A 24,724-nucleotide genomic window follows, 5' to 3' on the forward strand; every position below is an offset into this window, starting at 1 on the left:
AATATTGACAATTCCAATGTGGACATATTAAACAGCAGAGTGCAAAATTTGTATGGATTTGGGGGCTAAAATCCAAGACTTCGGACGAAAAGAAAAAGGTACTCTGTCCCCTTGTGTTATGCTCCCATAGCTGGAGATGTGAGCAGCAGAGGACAGCAGTGTTACCTGTTATCTTTATCTAGGGATGCTTTCATGGAAAAGTTGGAGAAGCACTACTTATATTGATACGTTTCCAAAAGACTTTATACCCCATAATGAAAAAAGAAACACACTTTAAATTACTTACCAGATCTTTAAATGCCAGGTTAAGATTCTAGAGAAGATCGCAAACATGGATTTATCACTAAACTCATTGATTGTTATAATATTAAAATGTCGCATGTATCGGGGAGTTATTGGATTTCGACCACCACCTAAATATTAAAAACAGTAACTCTTAACAACATTACTGCTACACACTAGAATTTTTTCTCCGATATTTTATAGCATAAAATAACTTGAAAGAGGACAAATTCACAGCATCCAGAGAAGTGAAGAGCAATTATGTGGGTAACCGTGACCTGAAAACAGTTTTCCCCTCAAATTCAGTAAGTCTTTTTTCTAGTTGAATTATCTGATTGAGTTCTTAGGTCAGGTCTATTTACCAAAAGAAATGAGACCAGACAGAAAGCTATCAGCCACCTTCTCTGTGACTCATAGAGCCCAAAGCAGTAAACTATAAACATCCTCATTACAATGTAATATTCAGATATAACATTATACAATAGTAATATTGTATACAATATTGGGGAACATGACCGATCAAACTTTAGCGTCATTCCCACATGGGTGAAATTCAGCACCATCTTGGCACATAGCCTAATTCTTCCCCCACATCCTAAAATGAATTTCCTGAGGACTAGTCTATGTGGCTCATGGGGCCACTTCATTGACTTGCGTTTTAAAAAACTGGAGGATTATCTCACTTTCATGAAACAATGACTACATTTTTAAATATTAAGCTTTAACAACAGACTTAGAATGTAACATCACCTGAAAAAATTATTGATGTTATGTTTAAATGCATAAGCAAATTACATTTGCTTTTTAAGGGCATTCTATCATGAAATCTTTAGTAACGAAGTAATTTTAGAAGTATGTGATATCTCTAACACATATTTTTGCATAAAAATATGTAGGTTCATGTTTTATATTTGTTTAAAACCAGGTAAATCTGTATTTGCTTCTATCACTGAATTATCTGGTGCTCATTCTGAAAATATGAGAAATGTGTGAAAGTGTATAACTGGTAGTCTACACATCAAAGCAACTGTGTTTGCCTATGGTATTTACAAATTTAATATAAAGAACGCTGATGCGCTGGGGCAAGCTTAAGGAGATGGTGAAACAGTCAATGAAGCAAAGGCCAGACATCACATCCTCCGGCTCTGTCTTCAACTTTTCTTCCCAAAGATCATTCATAAATGGTGACGTGTTTAGAAAATGGGGTCCAAGAGGGAAAGATACCTCATGGTTTCAGACTACTCCTCTGTCCAGTCCCCGAAGGAACAGGGCAAAGTGGACATGTGATACAAATGACTGGCTTGGGTAGTAGGAGAAAGGCAAAGTAGAACCAAGTCTGAGACCCAGGAACAAAAGAATCTTGTTAAAAAAAAGAAGGAAGGGAAGAAGGAAGGAAGTTAAGAAGGAAGGAAGGAAGGAAAGAAAGAAAGAAAGGAAGAAAGAAAGAAGAAAGAAAACAGAGGCAAACCATAAACCAGACTGTTAACTATAGAGAGCAAATTGAGGGTTGCTGGAGGGGAGGTAGATGGGGGATGAGCTGAATGGGGGATGGGTATTATGGAGGGCATTAATGATGAACACTGGGTGTTAAATGTAAGCGATGGATCACTGAGTCCTACACCTGAAACTAACATTACACTGTATGTTAACTAACTGGAGTTTAAATAAAAACTTGGAAGAAAAAAAAGAAAAGAAAAAAAGCATTTGAAGTGGCCCAGAAAGTGTGCTGAGAGCAATTACTGACTCAGAGCAAACTGACTGCATTATAGGGAAGATAAGGAGGCAAATACCAAAGGGATTCCTTGAAGAAATGGTATATAGAAAAAAGGAATTAAAAAAATTTTTTTTAAGGTTTATTTATTTTTGAGAGGGGAAGGAGGGGCAGAGAAAGAGGGAGACACAGAATCTGAAGCAGCCTCCAGGCTCCAAGCTGTCAGCATAGAGCCCAATATGGAGCTTGAACTCATGAGCAGCGAGATCATGACCTGAGCAGAGATCTGATGCTCAACTGACTGAGCTACCCAGGTGCCTTTTTATTTTATTTTATTTTTTTATTTTTAAAGAGAAAAGAAATTTTTAAAGACTAGAATAACAAACAGGTATTTATCCAAAGGATACAAAAATGCTGATTTCAAGGGGCAAATGCACCCCAGTGTTTATAGCAGCACTATCAACAATAGCCAAAGTATGGAAAGAGCACAATGTCCACTGGCTGATGAATGGATAAAGAAGATGTGGCATATATACACAATGGAATATTACTTGGCAATCAAAAGAATGAAATCTTGCCATTTGCAACAATGTGGATAGAACTTGAGTGTATTATGCTAAGCAAAATTAGTCAGAGAAAGATAAAAATCATATGATTTCACACATATGTGGAATTTAAGAAACAAAACAAAACAGATGAACATAAGGGAAGGGAATGAAAAATAAGATAAAAAGAGAGAGGGAGGCAAACCATAAGAGACTCTTAAATACAGAGAAACTGAGAGTTGTTGGAGGGCTGGCGGGTGGGGGATGGGCTCAATGGGTGATGGGCACCCAGGAGGGCACTTGCTGGGATGAGCACTGGGTGTGATATATATAAATGATCAATCAATAAATTTTACCCCTGAAACTAAGACTCCACTATCTGTTAACTAACTTGCATTTAAATAAATTAAAAAAAAATTTTTTAATTAAAAGAACTGGCAAGGATGATTCAAAGAGAAAAACAAAGACATAATGAATAAAGACTAGAATACCAGCTTGAGTTCAGGAAAAGAACAGCTAAAGATGTCCAGTTACTTGAATCAAGCCACTTCCGATACCCCAGCATAAAAAAATTTCCCTTGTATAGAAATTCCTTTGAGTTTGTCAATTTCCCTTGAGATACGCAAAGAATGTTTAAGGGTTAATTCTTTTGACTATTTGCTACTTCAATTCCTCTTAACAGCCTGTCTAAATCCAAAGACTCACTAGAATGAGACTTGATTGGAGTAGCGGAAAAGGGAATTTCATACAGTTGAAGGATTAAGGAATAAAAGAGAGGGATATGAGCTGCTCCAGGGGCATCTGGATCCTTAGAATGCAGAGACAGGAAGTTCAGAGCAAAGTGCCAGAAGGTGGGAGAAAAAGGATTTGGAAGAATTGGTGGGAGAATGGCCCCAAGCAAGGTAACCCACTTCATAGTGTTGACCATTGTACTATATTTCCATAGGTCACAAAGAGCACACAGAGAAAATATATACACAAGAAAGTGTAACTCAGTTGTCCAGTTGGGTTTCTCTTTCTTTCTCCAGCTATCTTTCTAGGTATAACCAGACTGATTCTCAATCTTAGTAATCACAAACTCAGAAAACGTACCTGGAGGTCCCATAGCGCACATGATTTGAATGTCCACTAGCTTAATCATAGAACAATCTTTTAGGTCATACCAATTCCAGTGATCTAACCATTGTCTAAGCAACTCAATGGGTGGCTGAGCCCCATATACTTCCCGAGCGGGCATATTGACATCATCTACAAAGACAACCTGAGAATAAAAAGAGAAGCAGTATTACAAAATATTAACACCTTAATGTCCTATTGTGTAAATCGTGTTGAGGCAAAGAATGTAGAGTACATATGTGAGAAATGATGGTTTCTTTTCAAATAAAGAATAATATCCCCTAGCATCCATGCTTCCAAGGAATAGGGAAAGTCTCATTACTAACCTTTATAGATTAAGAGTTGAGGACTTAATAATCCTCTCACACAATTTGTTTCTCAATATGCCTCCTCTTTTTCCTTATACAATTTCAATACATTAAAGTAAATGAGAAAGCTAGGATGTTAAAATGATTATAACCTCTGAGTGGTGAAAGTGAGGTTCAAAGGGGTGTTCCTGGCAAAGAAACACAGAGAAGTCAATTGATAGCTGGGTTGTTTAAAGGTCTAGAGGAGCAAGCAGCTAGATGGCTGAATAGAAATGTTAATCAGAGACGTAGAAAGGTAGATAATTTCCCAGATGAATATTTTACTTTTAATTCAAAGGGCAAGTGCTTGTTTTTAATGTCAAGTTGTCTAATGCACATGCAAATATGAACACACTTTTAGGGAAACTTAATCAAAATTTGTGATTAAAAAACAGTGTACAAAAAGATATCAAGTTTTAGTCTATCTTGTTTCATTTTTCTGACTGTAGCAGGGTCAGCGAAGTGGACCAGTGCTGTGCCATATGTATAGAAACAGAGCAATTACCATTCTCTTGCCCAAAGGAGGACCAAAAACTCCCTTTCTTCTTTTGTCCAATTTTGACATGATGATATTCTGAGTTTGAGCTGCTGTAGTTTGTGCTGAGAAGTTAATTATCAGAGGCTTGTAGATGTCTTTGCTGAGTTGATTTAAAAGAAAATTCTATATAATAGGAAATAATAAAGTGAGCCATAGTTTGGAATTATGCTCTGAGTTTTGAAAATAAACACTAAGCACAAGTATTGACACACCTGAATCTACACTTAGAGTGTCGTAACAATGTGAAAAAAGGGATGGAATCAATAGAAATAACAGTTACTGTATCAGTGGTGTCTCTATTTGTCCAGGCCCCATGCATATGGCCTCTCTGATTTCCAAAGCCACCACACAGAGTACACATTCCTTCTTAACAAGAGATCATGGGGACTCAGAGGCTAAGAAACTCGTTTAAGGTCTCAGGGATGGGGGAAGGGGGAAGAATTCAGATCGCCATGCATCTCTTACCAGATAAATGTTCTTTTTATTATAGTCTGTTATCTTTCCACTGAAACACCAAGTTATCAGACTAGAAGTTAGGAAGCTTAAATAATATAACCGTATTTTCAAAATGGATTTCACCAGAAAGCAGGTGCAATTACAATGATTCTTAACCAAGACGTTGTGTTTTACAAATCATCTTGTGAAAGAATAATTAAATAGGAAAATATTTACAATAGATTAGGTAGAAAAAGCAGATTACAAAATAAGATGCAAAGTACATTCCCCATTTTGTAAAAAGTAGTGTTTTTTGTTTGTTTGTTTTGCCTGGGCTGAATTTGGAATGAGGGTATAAATGACAAATGGGTTTATTTTTCTCCAACCATTGCCTTTAACCTTATCAAGTCTCCATTCCTTGACTCTTGATGGTATCTTGGGTAAATCCCTTAGCTTTCTGTATACTTTCAGCAAGATTGATTTTTAACCTTGGCCAAACCAACACCTTAATTTAAAATCTCAGTTTAAAACTTCTCCATCTCTGCTGTTGGATATTTCCTGATGTATACAGCATTTAAATTATAATGAGGGTTTCATTTCAGTATGTTCTGAAAGATATTATTCAATAAATGTTATCAGGACAATTATTTAACCATATGCCTAAATATATTCCAAAAGGATTGACAGATTACATAAAAAGATAAAAATCAATAAAGAACTAGAAACAGGAACTATCATAATTGGGGGAATGTGAGTTGACTGAGAACCTGCAATGGGGGAGGGATCACTGATGGCTCATTTGGGCTCCTTTCCCCTTTTCCCATCTTCTTCCCACCCCACAGCTGGGTGGGGGACAGAGCTAGAGGAAGATAGGCAAAAGTCCTATCCCACTGGCATCACTGTGGTTTCCTCTTGGATAATGTGGTCTTGCCTGCTGTCGTGGAAAGCTTCTAAATGCTTACTCAGAGGAGCAGATCTGCAAATACTTTAGAAACTCCAAAGGGATACCCACACTGTGCAGTTCTCTGCCATAAGGAAAGTAATGGGGCTCCACACTGCGGCACTGCTGTGGGTAGTCATCTAGAACGGAGTCCCAAGAAGGCTGAAGTCCACTTATCTTCCACATTGTCCACTTGCCCCTGGGAAACTTGCACTCACTTGTCCTGCCAAAGCTGGGGATACTTACTGACAGCTCCAGGCAGCTTTCTGCCTTCAGAAATCTGAAACTAGAGGCGAGAACTAGTCTTTGTTCAATATGACCCTCTAAACACAAAGGAACACAGACTGTGTAAAGCTACTGAGATTTGGGGCATTATCTGTTATAGCAGCTAGTATTTTTTTTTTAAACAAACACACAATGGGAATCATTACAGAAGTCAGTCAGTCTTATTACTACATAATAATCCTTTTATTAAATAATTTTGAAAATTAAATATCAAGTGTAATTAATTAAAACACCCCTTCCTTTCAACAGAGATGAACTTCTTCATCCTCAACAAGCTATTTTTATTAAAATACCTTTAAAAATACCTTTAAAAAGGTACAATAATTTAGTGATGTAAAATAGCATATCTTTAGTCCATTTTCTAAAATAGGCAGTTACTGAAAAATTCTCTGTGGCTACAACATCAAAATATTGGAATGTTTAAAAAATATGAAGTCTACTATTACACGTAGTTTACAAAATAACATTCTTAGGAATATTAATGTACCTTTTAACATGTAGATTTCTATAATACTTACAATGATATAAACACTCTTTCCAGTTCCTGTTGGTCCTACAAATATTGAAGGCTTTTGATGGGTGGTTAACAATTCCATTAATGCAGAGTATCGAACTGTGTCCAGAGTTGGTACAATGATTTCATTAAACATCACATCCTTAGGAATTGGAGGAGCTTCTGCCAATTTTTTTACCCATGGTTCCCATTTTCCTATTCCCTGTTCATAATAAATAGCCAAACGGTGAATGTTATATTATAAAATACTTTTAAAAGCTCTGTACTCCTGTGCCACTGTAGAAAAGATCAAAGATCAAGACCAAAACAAGACACTGATGTTTATACATTTGTTTTTAGCCTTTAAAACACTTCACCCTGAATTTGAAAGTTAAACTTTGTGCTAAATTGAGAAGAAACGAGGCTTTTATATGAATCAAAATGAAATGGCAATCCTGTGGTTTTTTTAATGCCCTGAAACCACTGATTACGTCAACCCAAAGATCAGCTATTTTGGCCAAATATTAGGTTGAGAAAACTGGACTAATTAATGCATGAAAGAGTAAAGAATTTTATTCCATAGTGTTAACCAATATAGCACTTATTTTCCTAGAACATCAGCTGCATGTTGCTTACACTTTAATATTTTTTTATTTTTTATGTCTATTTTTTTATTTTTGAGGGGGAGAGAGAGAGAGAGAGAGACCGAGAGAGAGAAAGAGAGAGAGGGAAGAGGACAGAGGATCTGAAGCAGGCTTTGTGCTGACAGCAGAGAGCCCAATGCAAGGCTCAAACCCTTGAATCTTGAGATCATGACCTGAGTCAAAGTCAGATGTTTAACCAACTGAGCCACCCAGGCACCTCTGCTTATGCTTTTATAATGGTATTTATAACAAACATCAGCTTATCATTTCAGGTGAGATTTTTGTAAATTGTGGTTAAAAAAAATACCTAAAATATACCTTCAACCATTTTTTTGAGTATACAGTTCAGTAGTTTTAACTATATTCACATTGCTGTGCAACAGCTATCTAGAACAGACAAGATTTCTTAATGTGAGATTATTATCATGACTTAACATTATACTGCATCTTTGTATCCAATTAACTTGTCAACTAAAATTTGTGCTTGCTATATACAGTGTTTAGAACAAAAATTTTCAAAGATATTATGTTAACTCTCTCACCTTAGAAAAACATCACTGGTCTCTCCATTCTTGCAAAATCAAATTTAAGCTCCTGGTCATTTAAAGCATATCAGAATTCAGGCCCTCCTTCCTTATATCTTTACATGTTCCACAGGCCAGTCTCATCGATGGACCTACTGTTTCCCTACATGACCTGGGTTCCCAGACCTTCCCACATGGCACTCTTTTGGCTTAGAGTGTCACATGACACTCTTCTGAAAAGGTTATGAACTCATCAAGGGCAGCTCTGTGCCTTATTTTTGTACCCTCTGGCACAGTGCTTTGCGGATAGTACAGATTTTTTTTTTTGAGGACGGTGAATTCATATCACATGTGAAAACTGTATTACAAAGACATTTCTAGAACTTTCTAGAACTGATGAAAATAACAATTTCCTTCCCATATTCTTTTTTTTAAGTATATTCATTTTTGAGAAAGAGAGACAGAGAGTGAGCAAGGGAGGGCCAGAGAGAGAGAGGGAGACACAGAATCTGAAGAAGGCCCTAGGCTCTGAGCTATCAGCACAGAGCCCGATGTGGGGCTTGAACCTATAAGCTGCGAGATCATGACCTGAGCCAAAGTTGGATGCTTAACTGACTGAGCCACGCAGGTCCCCTCCTTCTCATATTTTTGATGATCTTTTCTAACATGGATCTTTTGCCACCATATGAGGAAGGAAAAGTTTAGAGTCAGAAAACCTGGAGTGGATATGCCCTTAGAGATTTTGTGGTACTGGGAAAATCACCTGTCTCTGAGCCCTAATTTCCTCAATGGGACGATTTGCAAAATAATACTATCTTTCTTATTTCACTGAGATATTGGGAAACAAATAGAAATGATTGTGGAAAAGCTTAATAAACTTCAAAGTGCTCTGAAAATGCAGGCTATTGTTAGTAATTGGAAATAAAATAAAATTAGGAAAAATGAAAGGATAATATCTTGCAGTTGACAGGATGAAGAATCTCTTCTGAGGTAAGCCTGGTAATATACCTCAAAAGCCATAAAAATTTAAAAATTGATATAGCAAATTCCTTTTCTAGGAACTTCTCTTTTTTACTTAAAAATTTTTTTAAGTTTATTGTTTATTTATTTATTTTGAGAGAGACAGAGACAGCATGAGTGGGGGAGGGGCAGAAAGCAGGAGGAAGAGAGACTCCCAAGCAGGCTCTGTGTTGTCAGGGCAGAACCCAATGCAGGCTCGAACCCATAAAACTGTGAGATCATTACATGAGCCAAAACCAAGAGTCTGACACTCAACCAACTGAGCCACCCAGGTGCCCCTCTAGGAATTTATCTTAAAGAAAAAACCAGATATATACACATGGCTTGTATACAAGAATATTCACCAAAGCAGAAAAACTAAGAAACAACAAAAACAGTTCAACATCTAACAGTAGGAACCTGTTGGGCTAGATCGTGGTCCTCAGATAATAGAATCTACGGAGGCTTAGAAAAATAAGTTTATTAAAGAAATACTAATGAGATAGAAAGGTGTTCTATTTATTAACGGGAGAAGAGGATATAAAATTACCCTCTGGGGGTATAGTATGATCCAATTTCACCTGAAGCTCCATATTTAAACATTATGGATTTTTAAATGTCCTCAATACAGTACTTATAGCTGTCACACACATACAGGTGAACAAACACCACCCAGGTTTTATTGTCCAATTCATTTGCGAAGTGCTGAATTAACACTAACCCAGCTATGGCCCTACAGGGCTTCTTACCATCTGTGATATGCTAACATGCACCAAATGAATCTCCAAGAGGTATCTTAAAGCAAAATGTACCTACTGCTGGACTAGATGTCATAATGTGTAATTTTACTTAATGAATATAATAGGCCCATCAGGTGTTATTATTTATCTCATTTTATCAAAGAGAAAAGGAAGAATCAGAAAGATTAATAAACTAGTCCCAGGTTCTACAGAAAGAAAGTGGCATTACTAGGACTGAAACCCAGAGGTGTCCGACTTCAAAGCCAAAGCAACTTCCTTTACTACTCCATGTTGACTCTTAAGGTAAACAGTGGTGACAAGGTGGCCCCAGAGCCATTATGTGCTGTAATGTTGTACATCTTTCTTCAGAGTTCTTACCTCAGTGACAAATTGATAATCATAAATTGTTCCTTTTTCAGGAAATGGGACAGTTAGTGCTTTTGAAGACGTTTGTTCCGTACCGCTCAGTAATTTAAACTTATTTTGAGTTAGTTCTGAAATTGGGCCTTCCATTAGTTCTCGAAGAATCTTATCAAATCTCAACCTATCATCATCATTACAAGATGCTCCGACGGACCAGATCAATGAAAATAGAAAAATGCCCTGCATCGGAGAGATGAGAAGATAGAGTGCATTAAAAAAGGACTTTAATGTATTCTTGAAGCTTGAATCAGATCAGCCAGATTAATATCTTTGAAAGAAAATGAATAAACTAACATATAATAGTAAGTTATCTCAGGATTTTATAATAATTAGATTTTTAAAAACCAAATTGCATGTTTTAGAAAAATCTTGCTATCAGAAAAGATAATATAATGCAAAGTATAATTCTAGGCATTGTGAAACCTCAGAATGATTAGTCTGGTAAATCACATGAAATTTTAAGTAAGTGGCAGGACCCTGATATTAAAAAAGAACATTGAGATAACTTTTTATGAAGGCATATTTTAATAAGCAATAATCAATCCACAATAAACCTGCTTTTTAAATTTAAATTTTGATAGTGTTTTCATAAAAGCAGAACAAATTTATATTCATTTATTTACCTGTTGTAATAATCTGAGCAACGAATGCATAAACTAGAACTGCCATTCTGTAAGCTTTCTTCTTATCAGGCTTAGGCAGGAAAACAGAGAAGATGACAAGACCCACCACTAAATGAGAAAACTTACTAGTTTGCTTTAAAATCAAATCCGCTTCTTTTTAAAAAAATTTTTTTAACATTTATTTTTGAGAGACTGAGCATGAGCAACAGAGGGGCAGAGAGAGAGGGAGACACAGAATCCCAATCAGGCTCTAGGCTCTGAGCTGTCAGCACAGAGCCCAATGTGGGGCTTGAAGTCATGAACCATGAGATCATGACCTGAGCTGAAGTTGGACACTGAAACCAACTGAGCTCTTCAAATCCCCTTTATAATGCCAAAACAAACACAATCTTGACTATGCTCATAAAAGTTGTGGACTCTACTTCGACACTGTGCACCTGCTCCTAGATTACTCACAGGTTGTTTCTCTCCAGAAACTCTTTAAAACTAAATTAAAAATTAATTTATTTAATAGAATGTAAGTAAGAAGAGCAACATATTGACCACATTAGAAATGCTACCATTAGCAGTACATAATTTTTTATTAAGGAATATTCAAGGTCTGTTGATAATTTTATCCCTATTTTAAAAATATGTTTATACATATTTTCTTCCTTTCCTCAATCCTGATGTAGATTTATATATGCATATATATATTTTTTAAGCGCTTAAATCTCAAGAAAAAGGGGGCACCTGGGTGGCTCAGTCAGTTGAGCATCTGACTCTTGATTTTGGCTTAGGTTGTGATCTCGTGGTTCCTGGGATCCAGCCCCGTATTGGGCTCTGTGCTTATATAGCACGGAGCCTGCTTGGGATTCTCTCTCTGTCTCTCTCTGTCTCTGTCTCCGTCTCTCGCTCTCTCTCTGTCCCTACACCTGTTCACACGTGCTCCCTCTTTCTCAAAATAAAGAAACTTCAAAGAAAAAGCGAAGAAAAGCAAGGAAAAAACGCAGAGTTATTATGATTTGCAGGTTGAAGGGGAGGAAGGTGAATCTTATCAAATGGTCATTGCTATTTTGGGGGTTGATCATTTCTGAGGCTGGTTAAGTGACTGAAGATTCCAGTAGCAGATCTAAGGGTATCAGTGGGTTTCACCCAAACCTCATGAGGCCATAGAACTGCCAGTTGAGGAGGTTCCTCCAAGGACCTACTATTGGGGGCCTGACTTTTTCCTTGCTGTTCAGCTACCACCCACAGTCCAGCCCCCATTTCCAGGGGAGAAATGAAGTTCATTAATGAGGAAGCACTGGGGAAAGCAGTAGATGCCTTTCTACAGCAGGATTCAAAGGCAATGGACCTTACCTCCAATAAAGAATACGTTTCTCGGTCATTTCTCTCTTTCACTTTGACTGCATCAGCAAAGTCATCGATAAAACAGTCTATTAGATTCATTAAGGATCGGACTAAGTTTGTGTCTGAAGTAGGAGATAATTCCTGAAAAATCAGGGGGAAAAGTCTATAGAACAAATTAACTTAAATTAGGCACTAATTAAAATAGCATCAACTAATATTTATTGAACTTACTTTGTCCTCATAGCTGTAGTACTTATGAAAAGGTACGATTATAATTCTAGCTCTATAGGTAGGAACACTGAGGCACGGATTAATTCCCTAGTCTAGAGTGTAGTGACACTGGATGTGTTGTCCTGTACATAGGTCCTAGCACCATGCATCACATAGCAAGTTCTCCATAAACACGTGTCTTCTTGCCTCCGAGCTCTCCTCCAACCTTTAGAGGGGTATTGCTTCACAGTTACTGTGTGAGAATTAACTCTCTGAAAGTTAACTGGAACTGAAGATTAGGAGCAGCTGACTTCATCTTCAGCCACTGTCCCAGTAGAAACAGGCAGAAATGACAACCCAGCTTCTAAGGATGGGACTAAGTATTACTGATGCCCCCCTAAAATACAAATGGCTGTTGCTAAAAATAAGACACTCATTACTACATAGTAGCTAAGAGGAACTCACAATTTCTTTAAGAGAGGACAAAAGTACATAGTACATTTTAGAAGCTTGTAATAAAAGCATGGTTTTTTTTCTCTTTTGCTATTGAAAAGATTAGTTATTACATGGAAAATTCATTTATTTGCAATACCTACATTCTCTGACAATGCCGGGGATGGGGGGGAACCTGTAGCTTATTCTACAAGTTTAACTGTTTTTGAAACATGATTACTTCATATCTTCACCAAATTTCAAGGTTTCTTTCCCTCTTTTTTTTTTTTTTTAATTTTGTAACATCCACACTCCTTGGAAGAGATGTGTCCGCCCCTGTTGTGCCAGTGGCCCCCCCCCCCCCCCCCCCCCGGCCCGTTCCTCAGTGAGCTGCCAGAGCAGCCTTGCCTCTTTCCTGAAAATGTTTGGGCCATGCTTCACCCCATGATCTTCTCACTTGCCAAATCCAAGGCCATGTGCCAAACATTTTCTGCCTTGACCTCTTGGTAGTTTCCCAGAATACTGATTACCTGCTTCTTAAAACGCCCTCTTCTCTTCCTGAGATTGCAGCCAGGTCTGGCATTGTATCCTTTGCTCTCTTATCTTTTTTTCTCTGCATTTTCTCTTTAGGCAATATCCACTGGCATCATTTTTAAATTCCGCTTTCCTTTTCTGTACTGTGAGCCACACTCGTGCCTTCTTCTCTTAGATTTCCAACAGTAGGAGAAATACCAGCCCTGTGTCCCTATGTTTGCTCCAGAGCCCAAGTCAACAACAGTAATCTCTAAACAAGTAGATACACTCATGCTAAATATAGTGGATTCCTCATTTAGCAGGCCTAGAGCAGTAACGTGTTCCTCCATCATGACCCACTATCTAATTCTTTAGATTTAATAAATGAATTACTTTTAAAAATGGTCCCTTTGCTGGTTATAATATAGATTTATTCTAGGAACTTTAAAAAACAAAGAAAATTATAAAAATGGAAACTAGAATAGTCTCTGAGAAATGAGAGATAACATTGTTAGGTATTTTCATCCAGATGTGGTTAAGTGGACCTTTAAGACTTTTTTCTTTTTAAGAGGTAAGAGAGTAGCATCCATACATCTTCTCAAACTTTAAAATGCTTCTTTTAAAATTTTTTGGGGGGCACCTGCGTGGCTCAGGCGGTTATGTTAGGTGGCTGATTTCGGCTCAGGGCATGATCTCGCGGTTCACAGGTTAGAGCCCAGCATCGGGCTCTCTGCTGTCAGCCTGCTTCAGATCCTTGGTACCCCCCTCCCTCTCTGCCCCTCTCCCTCGTGTGCTCTCACGTGCTTTCTCTCTCTCTCAAACTAAAATAAACATTACAAATTTAAAAAATAAAATAAAATTAAACTTTGTTTTGGAGAATAAGTATATAAGTTAAAATCTTTTTACTTTAATCAGAAAAAGGTTTTTAGTTAAAACAGTTATCTTAATACCTGAGAGTTGACATTGACCACAGACATTAAAATGAATATATTTGGCTAATTTGGATTGTCCACTTATTGTTTAAGTCTTAAAATTCTCATTCCTCTTACCTTTGTATGCTTTCTAATAAATTCAACAGACACTGGGACCATTCTGTCAAATAAGCCTATTATAAATTCTTTCTGAATAATACTAATCACAGCAGGTAAAAGATTTATCCAAGACAACATTAGTGGTCTCCAGCCTAACATGTGAGGCTCCATGTAAATCATACCACATCTGGAAACCTGGAAAAAAGAATAATTGTTTACCATCAAGGTAATGCTTCTGTCAGAAATATGACGTGGTACATCCCTTTCTTAAAACCTGCAGAAAATTCCTAAAAAGAAGCTTAATTTTAGTCACTTCACGACCTAAATTTTTATGTGTGACTTTACCAATGGTTCTAGACAAAAAGGAAAAAAATCCCTGACTCTTAAATTGATCAAGGTAGGTCAACAGCTATGCCTGTTCTTAGAGTACTGTTACAATGAATTATGTTTCATTTAAAGTCAAAGTTCCTTATAAAAACATTTATAACATTTCAAATGTATAAGATGTCAACATTGAGGACTCACAGTGGCAGGAGAAGCAACTTCCAAATCCATTGGTTCAAAAATAAGATTCATTTGTGGTGACATTTGAATAATCTCCCCACTCATCAGACAGAGCTTTTTGTTGTCATCCAGCACCGTATTCATATTCTCAATCCACACGGCATCTACTGGCCCATCAAAAATTAACCATTTCCTATCTGGCGTCTGGTATATGCATTTGATAAATACAAGGGAAAAATTAATAGTGATAATGTAAGGAAACAGTGCAATGCTTCAAAATTTAAACATGTAACTTGTAAAATTAATTTCACCATGAAAATGTAAAGGTGTCTTTTGAATACAGTGTGTATGTGTGTACGGAGAGAAAGTCACGAAAGAAGCCTTTATGTGCCATGGACAAGACAGAAATATAATATCTGTTCTCAAGATTCCATCTTTTCCAACGTTTCTGAACTCACAGGTAACATGTTTTGGAAAGTATTACAAATAAAAAAAATATAATTGTCAGTGAAAACAGAATTTTCATTGAAATTACCTGATTCTATGCAGTATTATGTTCATACAGATTAATTACTCTTACGTGCTAGGTCAAGGTTTTTCTTCCCTCCGCTGAATGAATTCACACACATTCATACCCCTCTTGGGTTGAATGGTTTTATGGCGATATGGGACATTAGTATAAGATTCAGTTTCACAATGATAAATATGAAAATATTTGCTCATTGTCTGGAATACAGTAAAAGCTCAACAAATATTAAGGAGTGGCTAGGTAGCTACTGGAGAGTACAAAAGCTGATTCTACTTTCCACAGCTTACGAATCAGCTTTTTTGGGCACACGGATGCTGCCTTGGTTCACTTTCAGCAAACGTGATTTGAGTTGAAGTGGTGAGGGATTTGGATCCATTTTAACACCTTCTCAGTCGCTGTGGACAACTGCTTTAATCTACAAGACGGTACACCTGTCATGGGCTTAGGCCACCCCATACCCACTCTCTGAGCCAGGAAGCAAGAAAGAGCCCATACCCCGGAAGTCGCCTTGAAAAGAGCCCGTACCCCAGAAGTCACGTTGAGAAGAGCCTGTACCCCGGAAGTCACCTTGAGAAGAGCCCAGACCCTGGAAGTCACCTTGAGAAGAACCCAGACCCCAGAAGTCACCTTGAGAAGAGCCCGTACCCCGGAAGTCACCTTGAGAAGAGCCCATGCCCCGGAAGTCACCTTGAGAAGATGTCACCTTGAGAAGAGCCCAGACCCCAGAAGTCACCTTGAGAAGAGCCTGTACCTCAGAAGTCACCTTGAGAAGAGCCTGTACCCCGGAAGTCACCTTGAGAAGAGCCCATGCCTTGGAAGTCACCTTGAGAAGAGCCCAGACCCCAGAAGTCACCTTGAGAAGAGCCCGTACCCTGGAAGTCACCTTGAGAAGAGCCCGTACCTCAGAAGTCACCTTGAGAGCAACTTTCCCTTGCACTGTTGGCTTCCCATGCCTGCTAATCTTCACTTTGGGTAACACCACCATGTAACAGCAAGATGTTGGGCTCTACGGTCTGAAAGACCGTGCTTTTCATTTGGCTTTACTACTTACCAGCTAGGAGACTTTGGGTCAGCTCCTTAACCTCTCTGAGACTATTTATGGGACAAAGCTCTCTGGAAAATGTAATATGTGCTATGCAACTGGATGTACAATGGGAGAGATCTCATAATTATTTCTGTACAAATAATGTAACTGCATACATTATCTACAGATGCCATGTGTTAATCTGGGCCAGAGTGTATCCACTGTGAAAAGAAAGAAACTGAGAAGTTATATCAATGGTCCCAACGTGTCTGTTTGCCTCACAGTTACTTCTATCCTTGAAATGACTAATAAAGCCTGGTACTGGGCAAGATCTCTGTCCCATGAAAGCCAATCCTTATGTCACTCATTGCCCAAGTTCCTTCAGCCATTAAGAGCAGAGCTGAGATATGACATTTTTCTATTATCACACTGATTAAAGAATAACGATTAGTCAGGTCCTTAAGCGAATAAAGAGCACCAAAGTCAAGACGTAAGGTAGTCAGAATAAAGGAAATATTTATTTGAAAAAGATTCAATAAATTAAGTGTCTCTAGCCTAGGCCCTTCTTCTTTAAGACCAGACTTAGCAAGCTCTCTCCCACATGATCACATTCTGTGGACAGTCTGCTAACATGTGGCAACCAAGTTAACACTTCCTGGTCTATGGACTCTTTCTTGGAAGAGCGGGCAACCGCTGCTCAGCAGAATAAGCCAGGAGTAGGTAAATGCCCGCTCTCACTCACAGCAATCAGCACAGCTGGCTCATCCCTCACCTCCTACGCTTTCCAGCTGCCCATTGTCTTCCGAACAAGTAGGGCAAAAGTGTTGGAACTTGAAGACATTGTTTTGTAAAGGTCTGCAATTTCTTCTCTGCGAACTGGAATATACCTAACAATTAGTGGGTGTGACAGAGACAGCAGCCCAAAAAGTGGGCAATGGAAGAACGTTTCCTGAAGGAGCAAAAGGATCACGATATTCAGCTGTTCTCCTTCCTGTGTCAGTTAGCCTGAAAAAAGAGACCCAGGAGTGCTTTTTCCCTGACCTCTTTCTCGGGCCCTCTTCTCCGCACACCCAGGCAAAGGCCCTCGCCAGCATCTGGCATCTTTGCCAGCATCTGGCATCGTCTGGCATCTTTGTAGGTGCTGCCGATGCTGGCAGACACAGTGCCAGACTATCTGGGACCGTGTTGTAAATAAACACCTTGAGCTTGAACTAGAAATATAAATGTTTGTTTGGAACAACTGAAAAACACATCAGACATCTGTCAGAAAGGACTATCACAGTCTTTCGAAGTGTGCACGCTGAAGTGTCAGTACTTACCGGTGAGGAAGCAAATGCCCTAAAACTGACAGCGAGGATGCCATCGGACCACTCGTGAGACACTACATCAAACTGTCCATACAACTGACCCATGGTGACAGACTTGGGATTTAAAACAGTAATTTGAACCTTGTTCTCTTCCATTAACCCCTTAAAGGAAAAAAAAGTACATTATCCATTTAGAAGGATACTGTCTCTATTCATAGAAAAGCAGGACTGTATATGTAGAAACTCCTAGACTCTACAAAGAAACTCCCAGAAATAAGGAATGCATTTAACAAAGTTCCAGCATATGAAGTCCATATATAAAGACTGGTTGTATTTACACAGTGCCAATGAACAACTGAAAAAATTAAATTTTTACAAATACTGTTTACCATAGTTTTAAAAACTCATAAAATACTCAGTAATAAATTAGCTATAAACCTAAATACTTACAGAACTGTAAATCTAAAACAACAATGAAACCTGGCAAAATTTTTTGTTAAGGGTCAGGCAGTCAATATTATAGGCTTTCAGGTTACAAACAGCCGCTCACATATTCTTCTCTGTTTCTTTTCTTTCTTTCCATTTTTTTTTTTTTAAACAAACGTTAAAAAGTGTTACCACCATTCTAAGCTCATTGGTGTTAGAAAAATAGGCTCGGGGCCAAATTTGGGCTGTAATTGCCGACTCCTGCTACCAAATATTCTCTGAGAGAAAATTAAAAGATCTAACCATGTTCCATTCTCACAGAATGGAAAAGTTAATATTGGCAGATTGTCAGTTTTGACCAGAACCTTGAAGCCCGTGTGGGAATTATACAAGAGATGTTAACACCCCTTGGGGCATAAGCTTTTCATGTTTTTAATTAATAGATGTTATTTTCTTAGCGTAGCTTTAGATTTACAGAGAAATTGAGTGTAAAGTCAGATCTCTGTAGTTTCACATAGATTCCCTCTGCCCACTCACCACCCCCACCCCGCCCAGTTTCCCCTATTATTAAAGCCTTGCATTGGGCTGGTATATTATTATGAATAATGAACTGATATTGATACATTATTACTAATTAAAGTCCATGGTTTACATTAAGGGTCACTCGTGTGTTATACATTCTATGAGTTCTGCCAAACACACAATGGCACATATCCATCATTACACTATCGTACAGAATAGTTTCACTGCCCTATAAATCCCCTGTGCTCCGTTAGTAGTCATTTCTTTTTTTTTATACACAGCAACATAACATGTGCAACTCTTCCCAACATTGCCTTCTGCTCACCCCCTCGGGGCTTGGGACACAAACCACCAAACTCAAATAAAGACGTGGGAAGATCAATAAGCAGTAAAACAAGCTTTGAGGCTTTGCATACTTCTCTGTGCCCACCAAGGGGCTGACAAGGAAGGCATCGTCCTAAATCCAGAAGTATGGGAAAGCTCTACCATCTTTGTCAGAGGAAGTTGCTATCACCAAAACAAGGTTTTTGTCTCAAAGGCAACAGGCTAGTGAGACTCCACAAGAAAGATCTAATGATCTAATTGGGGCATCTGGGTGGCTCAGTCAGTTCAGTGTCCAACTTCTGCACAGGTCATGAACTTGCGGTCGTTAGTTCGAGCCCCACGTCAGGCTCTGTGCTGACAGCTCAGAGCCTGGAGCCTGCTTCAGACTCATGTCTCCCTCTCTCTGCCCCTCCCCTGCTCACACGCTTTCACTCAAAAATATGAACATTAAAAAAAAAAAAAGATATAATGATCACAAATCCCATTTGGCTATAAATGTTGAAATGAATGAAACAAAACTCTTCAAAATACAAGAAGTAGATGGAAATTAAATTTTATTAGTTGGAAAATTAAAAGCAGCCTCATTCCTTTCAAAGGAGCATCTCAAAGTAGACCAAACCGTGATGCATAAGGTAGGAATTCATTGCATTTATGTACATATGTAAGTATTATATAACACACAGCACACATTCACTTTAATACCACTAGCAGCTAATCACAGAAGTTTGCATTACAAAACTAACCATCCAGGAAATAAAAAATACTCTCTTAAAAGTATAAAAAGAGGGGTGCCTGGGTGGCTCAGTCAGTTGAATGTCTGACTCTTAATTTCAGCTCAGGTCGTGATCCCAGGGTCATGGGATGGACTCCCACATCAGGCTCTACACTGACGGCATGGAGCCTGCTTGGGATTCTCTCTCTTCCCCTTTTCCCATCTCTCTCTCTCTCTCTCTCTCTCTCTCCCCTCTGCCCCTCCCCCACATGCATGCTTTCTTTCTCACTCTAAAAATTTTTTTTAAGTATAAAAAGAAAACTTTTAGGATTTTCAGACTTTTTTTTTTTACAACAAACGTGTTACCTTCATAAATAAAAAAAAATTGAAAAGAAATAAAAGGTTGACAGGCAAATATATGGTATATTCTTTATATGCTAAACTTAATAGCTTCATATTACTTTTCTAGTAGTATTTTCCCTTTGACTCATTTTTTCCATGATTTTAAGTTGCTACATTAAAGTATCTTTTTTTAATGTTTATTTATTTTGAGAGAGAGAGCACACAAGCAGGAGAGGAGAAGAGAGAGAGAATTCCAAGCAGGCTCCCTGCTGCCAGTGCAGAGGCGATGTGGGGCTCAATCCCACAAACCGTGAGATCATGACCTGAGGAGAAATCAAGAGTTGGATACCCAACTGACTGGGCCACCCCGGAGCCCCTCCACTAAGATATCATTTTAAATGACCATACATTCTATCTTCCCCAAAGCTGATCATAAATAAATTAACGCATTAATAACAAACCTACCTTTTCACAGATGTCATTTAGTGCTCCTGCTAAGATGCGATATGCACTGGTTTTCCCTCCAAATGGTTCTCCCACAATCATGAAACCATGACGCACAATCATCATCTCATATATTTGAAGTATCTTCTCAGAAAAGAATCTGGTCATTTGCAAATTCATGGACTCACAGTTATCTTTGATAGCTGTTAGCAAATCGTTGTAATCTGGTTTTGGTAATTTCACACCAGGAAACAAATCTGAGGTGATTCCCTGATGACAAATGATTTGGGGATTTATATTATACATTCAATACCCTGTCTCTCTCCACACACATATAGGTACACATGATGAAATTCCTCCCATCCTCATATTTAATACTGATGGAAATAGAGCCATTAAATAGTGCAACAGTATTTTTAACAGCTTTTTAGAGGTATCAAGACTAACATACAATGAACAATGTTTAAAGTGTTACAATTCGATAGGTGGAACCATCAACTCAATCAAGACAATCAGCCTATCTATCACTCCCCAAAGTCACCTTGTGACCTTTTGTAATCCTCTTTACCTTCTCTCCTTGCCACCTCCCACCTCCATCACCAAGTTACCACTAATTTCCTTTCTGTTACCTTTTTTTTTTTTTGTATTGCCTAGAATTTAATACAGATGAAGTTACACATTATGGATGCTGTTTTTTCTGATTTTTATTCAGCATAAAGATTTGGAGATTTGTGCATGTGACAGCATCTGTTAATAGCTCACTGCATATAAGTATTACATTGCATTGAAGTATAACGGTTTCTAAATCCATATCCCTGTTGATGGACACTTTCATTGTTTCCAGTTTGGGGCTATTAAAAACAGAACTTCTGGGGTGCCTGGGTGGCGCAGTCGGTTAAGCGTCCGACTTCAGCCAGGTCACGATCTCGCGGTCCGTGAGTTGGAGCCCCGCATCGGGCTCTGGGCTGATGGCTCAGAGCCTGGAAGCCTGTTTCCGATTCTGTGTCTCCCTCTCTCTCTGCCCCTCCCCCGTTCATGCTCTGTCTCTCTCTGTCCCAAAAATAAATAAACGTTTGAAAAAAAATTAAAAAAAAAAACAGAACTTCTATGAACATTTATATGCAAGTCTTTGTATGGACAAATGCCTTCACTTCTCTTGGGTGAATACTGAGTAGTGGAATACTTGGGTAATGTGGTTATGATTTTAATATTTTAAGAAAGTGTCTGCTTTCCAAGGTGGTTGTATTATTTAAATTTACCCAAATACTTTTAGTAGTCTGTCTTTTCAACTTTTTTTAGTGTTTATGTATTTATTTTTCAGAGAGAGAGAGAGCCCGAGGAAGCGTGTGCATGAGAGTGGGGGAGGGGCAGAGAGAGAGGAGACTGAATCCTAAGCGGGCTTTGCCCTGGCAGGCAGCTCAGAGCACCATGCGGGGCTCACCAACTGTGAGATCACGACCTGAGCTGTAACCAAGAGTCAGATGCTTAACCCTCAGAGTCACCCAAGGCACCCTGGTATGGCCAGTCTTTTTAATTTTAGCCCCACTCATAGATGTGTCACAGTATCTTACTGTGGCTTCAGTTTGCACTTCCTGATGACTATCATTTTTTGTATGTGCTTATTTCCTTTATGTGGATGTTCTTTAGTGAAGTACCTGTTCAAATCTTCTATTTTTAATTGGTTTCTTTCCCTTTTTTTTTTTTTTTAACATCTAATCATTTTTGAAAGACAGAGACAGACAGCATGGGAAAGCAGAAAAGCAGAGAGAAAGCAGAGAGAGAGGGAGACACAGAATGTGAAGCAGGCTCCAGGCTCTGTGCTGTCAGCACAGAGCCTGATGTGGGGCTCAAACCCACACGCTGGGAGATCATGACCTGAACCAAAGTCAGACACTTAACCAACTGAGCCACCCAAGCACCCCTAATAGGTTTATCTTCTTAATGGCAAGTTTTAACAGTTCTTTAAATATTCTGCATACAATTCCTTCATCATATATCTAATTGGCAAATATTTTTTCCTAGACTGCAACTTGTCTTTCATTCTTTTATCAGTGTCTTTCAAAAAGCAAACTCAAAATTTTGATGAGTATATGTTATCAATTTATTGTTTTATGCACTGTGCTTTTGGTGCTGTGTTTAAGAAATGTTTGCCTAAAAAAAAAAAAAAAAAAGAAAAAAAAAAAGAAATGTTTGCCTACCCCAGAGTCACAAAATATTTCTCCTGTTTTCTTTTAGAAATTTTACAGTTTTATAATACTTTTAAGTTAAAATGTTAGATGAATATTATCTGATTTCAAGACTGATTATGCAGTGTCATATTACTATAATGATAGACAAATATATCAGTGGAACAGAACAGGGAGTCCACAAAGAGACCCACATACATTTGAACATCTCATTCTGAACAAAGACAATTTGATGGAGAAAAGATAAAGATAGGATGCCTTTAATCCATACCTCAATATCACATACAAAACTTAGTTCAAAGGTATTTTAATCATTGTGGTGGTATTTTAACCATCTTAGTCTCTCTCAAAAATTCATGCCCATGCAAAAACCACAAAATGTAACCTCATTTGGAAATGGGATCTTTGCAGATATAATTAGGTAAATTAAGATGAGGTTATACTGGGCCCTAAATCCAATAACTGGTATCTTTGTAGCAGAAAGGGGACGGAGATTCAAATACAAATACACCCAGGGGAGGTCATGTAAAGGTGGAGGCCGAGATTGGAGCAATGCCAACCCACTCCAAGGAACATCGAGGGTTGCCAATAGCCACCAGAAGCTAAGAAGAGGCAAAGGAGTCTTTTCTAGAGGTTTGATTTCAGACTTCTATCCTCTAGAAATTTGAGAGAATACATTTGTGTTGTCTTAACAGTTTGGGGTACTTTGTTATGGCAGCTTTGGGAACCTGATACGATCATATACTGTATGATTGGAAAGAATTATGATTCCATATTTAGTATATAGGAATATAGGAATATATAAAGTTGATTGCAAGATCTAAGAAACATACCTTTATAAACTGCTAAAGTTGTAAGTATTATAGCAACCTATGTGAGAAAAAGAACTATTTTCTTTACTGTGAAAGTAAAAGTGAAAATTCAGAAGTGCTTCATGTTTGAACTACCCTTTAGAATTTATGAACTATGAACTTAATTGCCCCTGTATTCAATCCTTCAAACACTGTTATAGAGAAACCGATCTTAGTTTATCAAAGCAATATGTTTCCTTGGGATAAAGGGGAGAAAAAAGCATCGTAGCACAGTGGTCAAGAGCACTCCACAGCCTGACTGCATGGTTGAAATTCCCGCTCGCTCATGTACTAGCCATAAATAAAAGTTAATTATCTTTGCCTCAGTTAAATGATCTGTAAAACAGGGATAATGACAGCACCTGCCCTACCTACTGGGTCATTGTGAGCATTAAGTTACTATTAGCAAAGCCCTTGTGTCTGATCCACGGTAAGTCCACAGTGTTTGATAAATAAATAAACATATCTTCTCAGATTGTTCAAATTGCTTATGGTTGACCTTGAAACCCCAGAACATATTTGGTATCCAGTGGTTCTCAACCAAGACCAGTTGTCCTCACTCTCCTTTCAGGATGTGAGTTGGAAATATGTGGAGTTGTGCTGGTCGTCACAACAGAAAAGGTCTCTAAAAACTGGGGTGAGGGTGGGGGGCAAGGATGCCAAACGTCCTACAGTGCACAGGATAGTCTCGCAACAAGGAATTGTCACTGTCCCAATTTAAAGTGACAGTTATGCAGGACGCCTGGGTAGCTCAGTCGGTGGACTGTCCGACTTTGACTCAGGTCATGATCTCGCACTTGACGAGTTCGAACCCTGCATGGGGCTCTGTGCCGACAGCTCAGAGCCCGGAGTCTGCTTCGGATTCTGTGTCTCCCTCTCTCTCTGCCCCTCCCCCGCTCATGCTCTGTGTCTGTCTCAAAAATAAATAAACATTAGGGAAAAAAGTGACAGTTATGCTCCATTTTTGAGATATTGCTCAATAATGTTCACGGAGTGAATACACAACTCCTTGAGAATACATCTGGTGAGGCAGATTTCCACGTTATAAAATGCAGTGTTTCAAGGCTCCTGGGTGGTCCGTTGGTTAAGTGTCCGACTTTGGGCCAGGTCATAATCTCACGGTTTGTGATTTCAAGCCCCACATAGGGCTCCTTGCTGTCAGTGCAGAGCCCACTTCTTCAGATCCTCCCTCCCCTTCTCGCTCTGTCCCTCCCCCTCTCGCGCATGTGCATGCATGCCCCTGTCTTTCAAAAATAAACATTAAGGGGCGCCTGGGTGGCACAGTTGGTTAAGCGTCCGACTTCAGCCAGGTCACGATCTCGCGGTCCGTGAGTTCGAGCCCCGCGTCAGGCTCTGGGCTGATGGCTCAGAGCCTGGAGCCTGTTTCCGC

At 38.6% G+C, this 24,724-nt stretch overlaps 1 protein-coding gene across 7 annotated transcripts in view; it reads right to left on the reverse strand.

The window, feature by feature from the left end:
• The window catches only part of DNAH7 (dynein axonemal heavy chain 7), a 267,521-nt gene that overhangs the window by 131,292 nt on the left and 111,505 nt on the right, over positions 1–24,724 (reverse strand). For all 7 annotated transcript variants that reach the window (XM_040475707.1, XM_040475712.1, XM_040475714.1 and 4 more), the window contains 10 exons: positions 20,319–20,567; positions 17,540–17,689; positions 14,689–14,871; positions 14,182–14,358; positions 11,987–12,118; positions 9,978–10,202; positions 6,718–6,915; positions 4,507–4,662; positions 3,631–3,799; positions 287–413 (listed from right to left, as the gene is read on the reverse strand). In XM_040475707.1, the coding sequence (XP_040331641.1) occupies positions 287–413; positions 3,631–3,799; positions 4,507–4,662; positions 6,718–6,915; positions 9,978–10,202; positions 11,987–12,118; positions 14,182–14,358; positions 14,689–14,871; positions 17,540–17,689; positions 20,319–20,567 (1,766 nt within the window). The remainder of the gene's footprint in view (positions 1–286; positions 414–3,630; positions 3,800–4,506; positions 4,663–6,717; positions 6,916–9,977; positions 10,203–11,986; positions 12,119–14,181; positions 14,359–14,688; positions 14,872–17,539; positions 17,690–20,318; positions 20,568–24,724) is intronic.

This window comes from Herpailurus yagouaroundi, unplaced genomic scaffold (assembly GCF_014898765.1).
Source record: "Herpailurus yagouaroundi ecotype Mexico unplaced genomic scaffold, PumYag 140, whole genome shotgun sequence".
Taxonomy (NCBI): domain Eukaryota; kingdom Metazoa; phylum Chordata; class Mammalia; order Carnivora; family Felidae; genus Herpailurus; species Herpailurus yagouaroundi.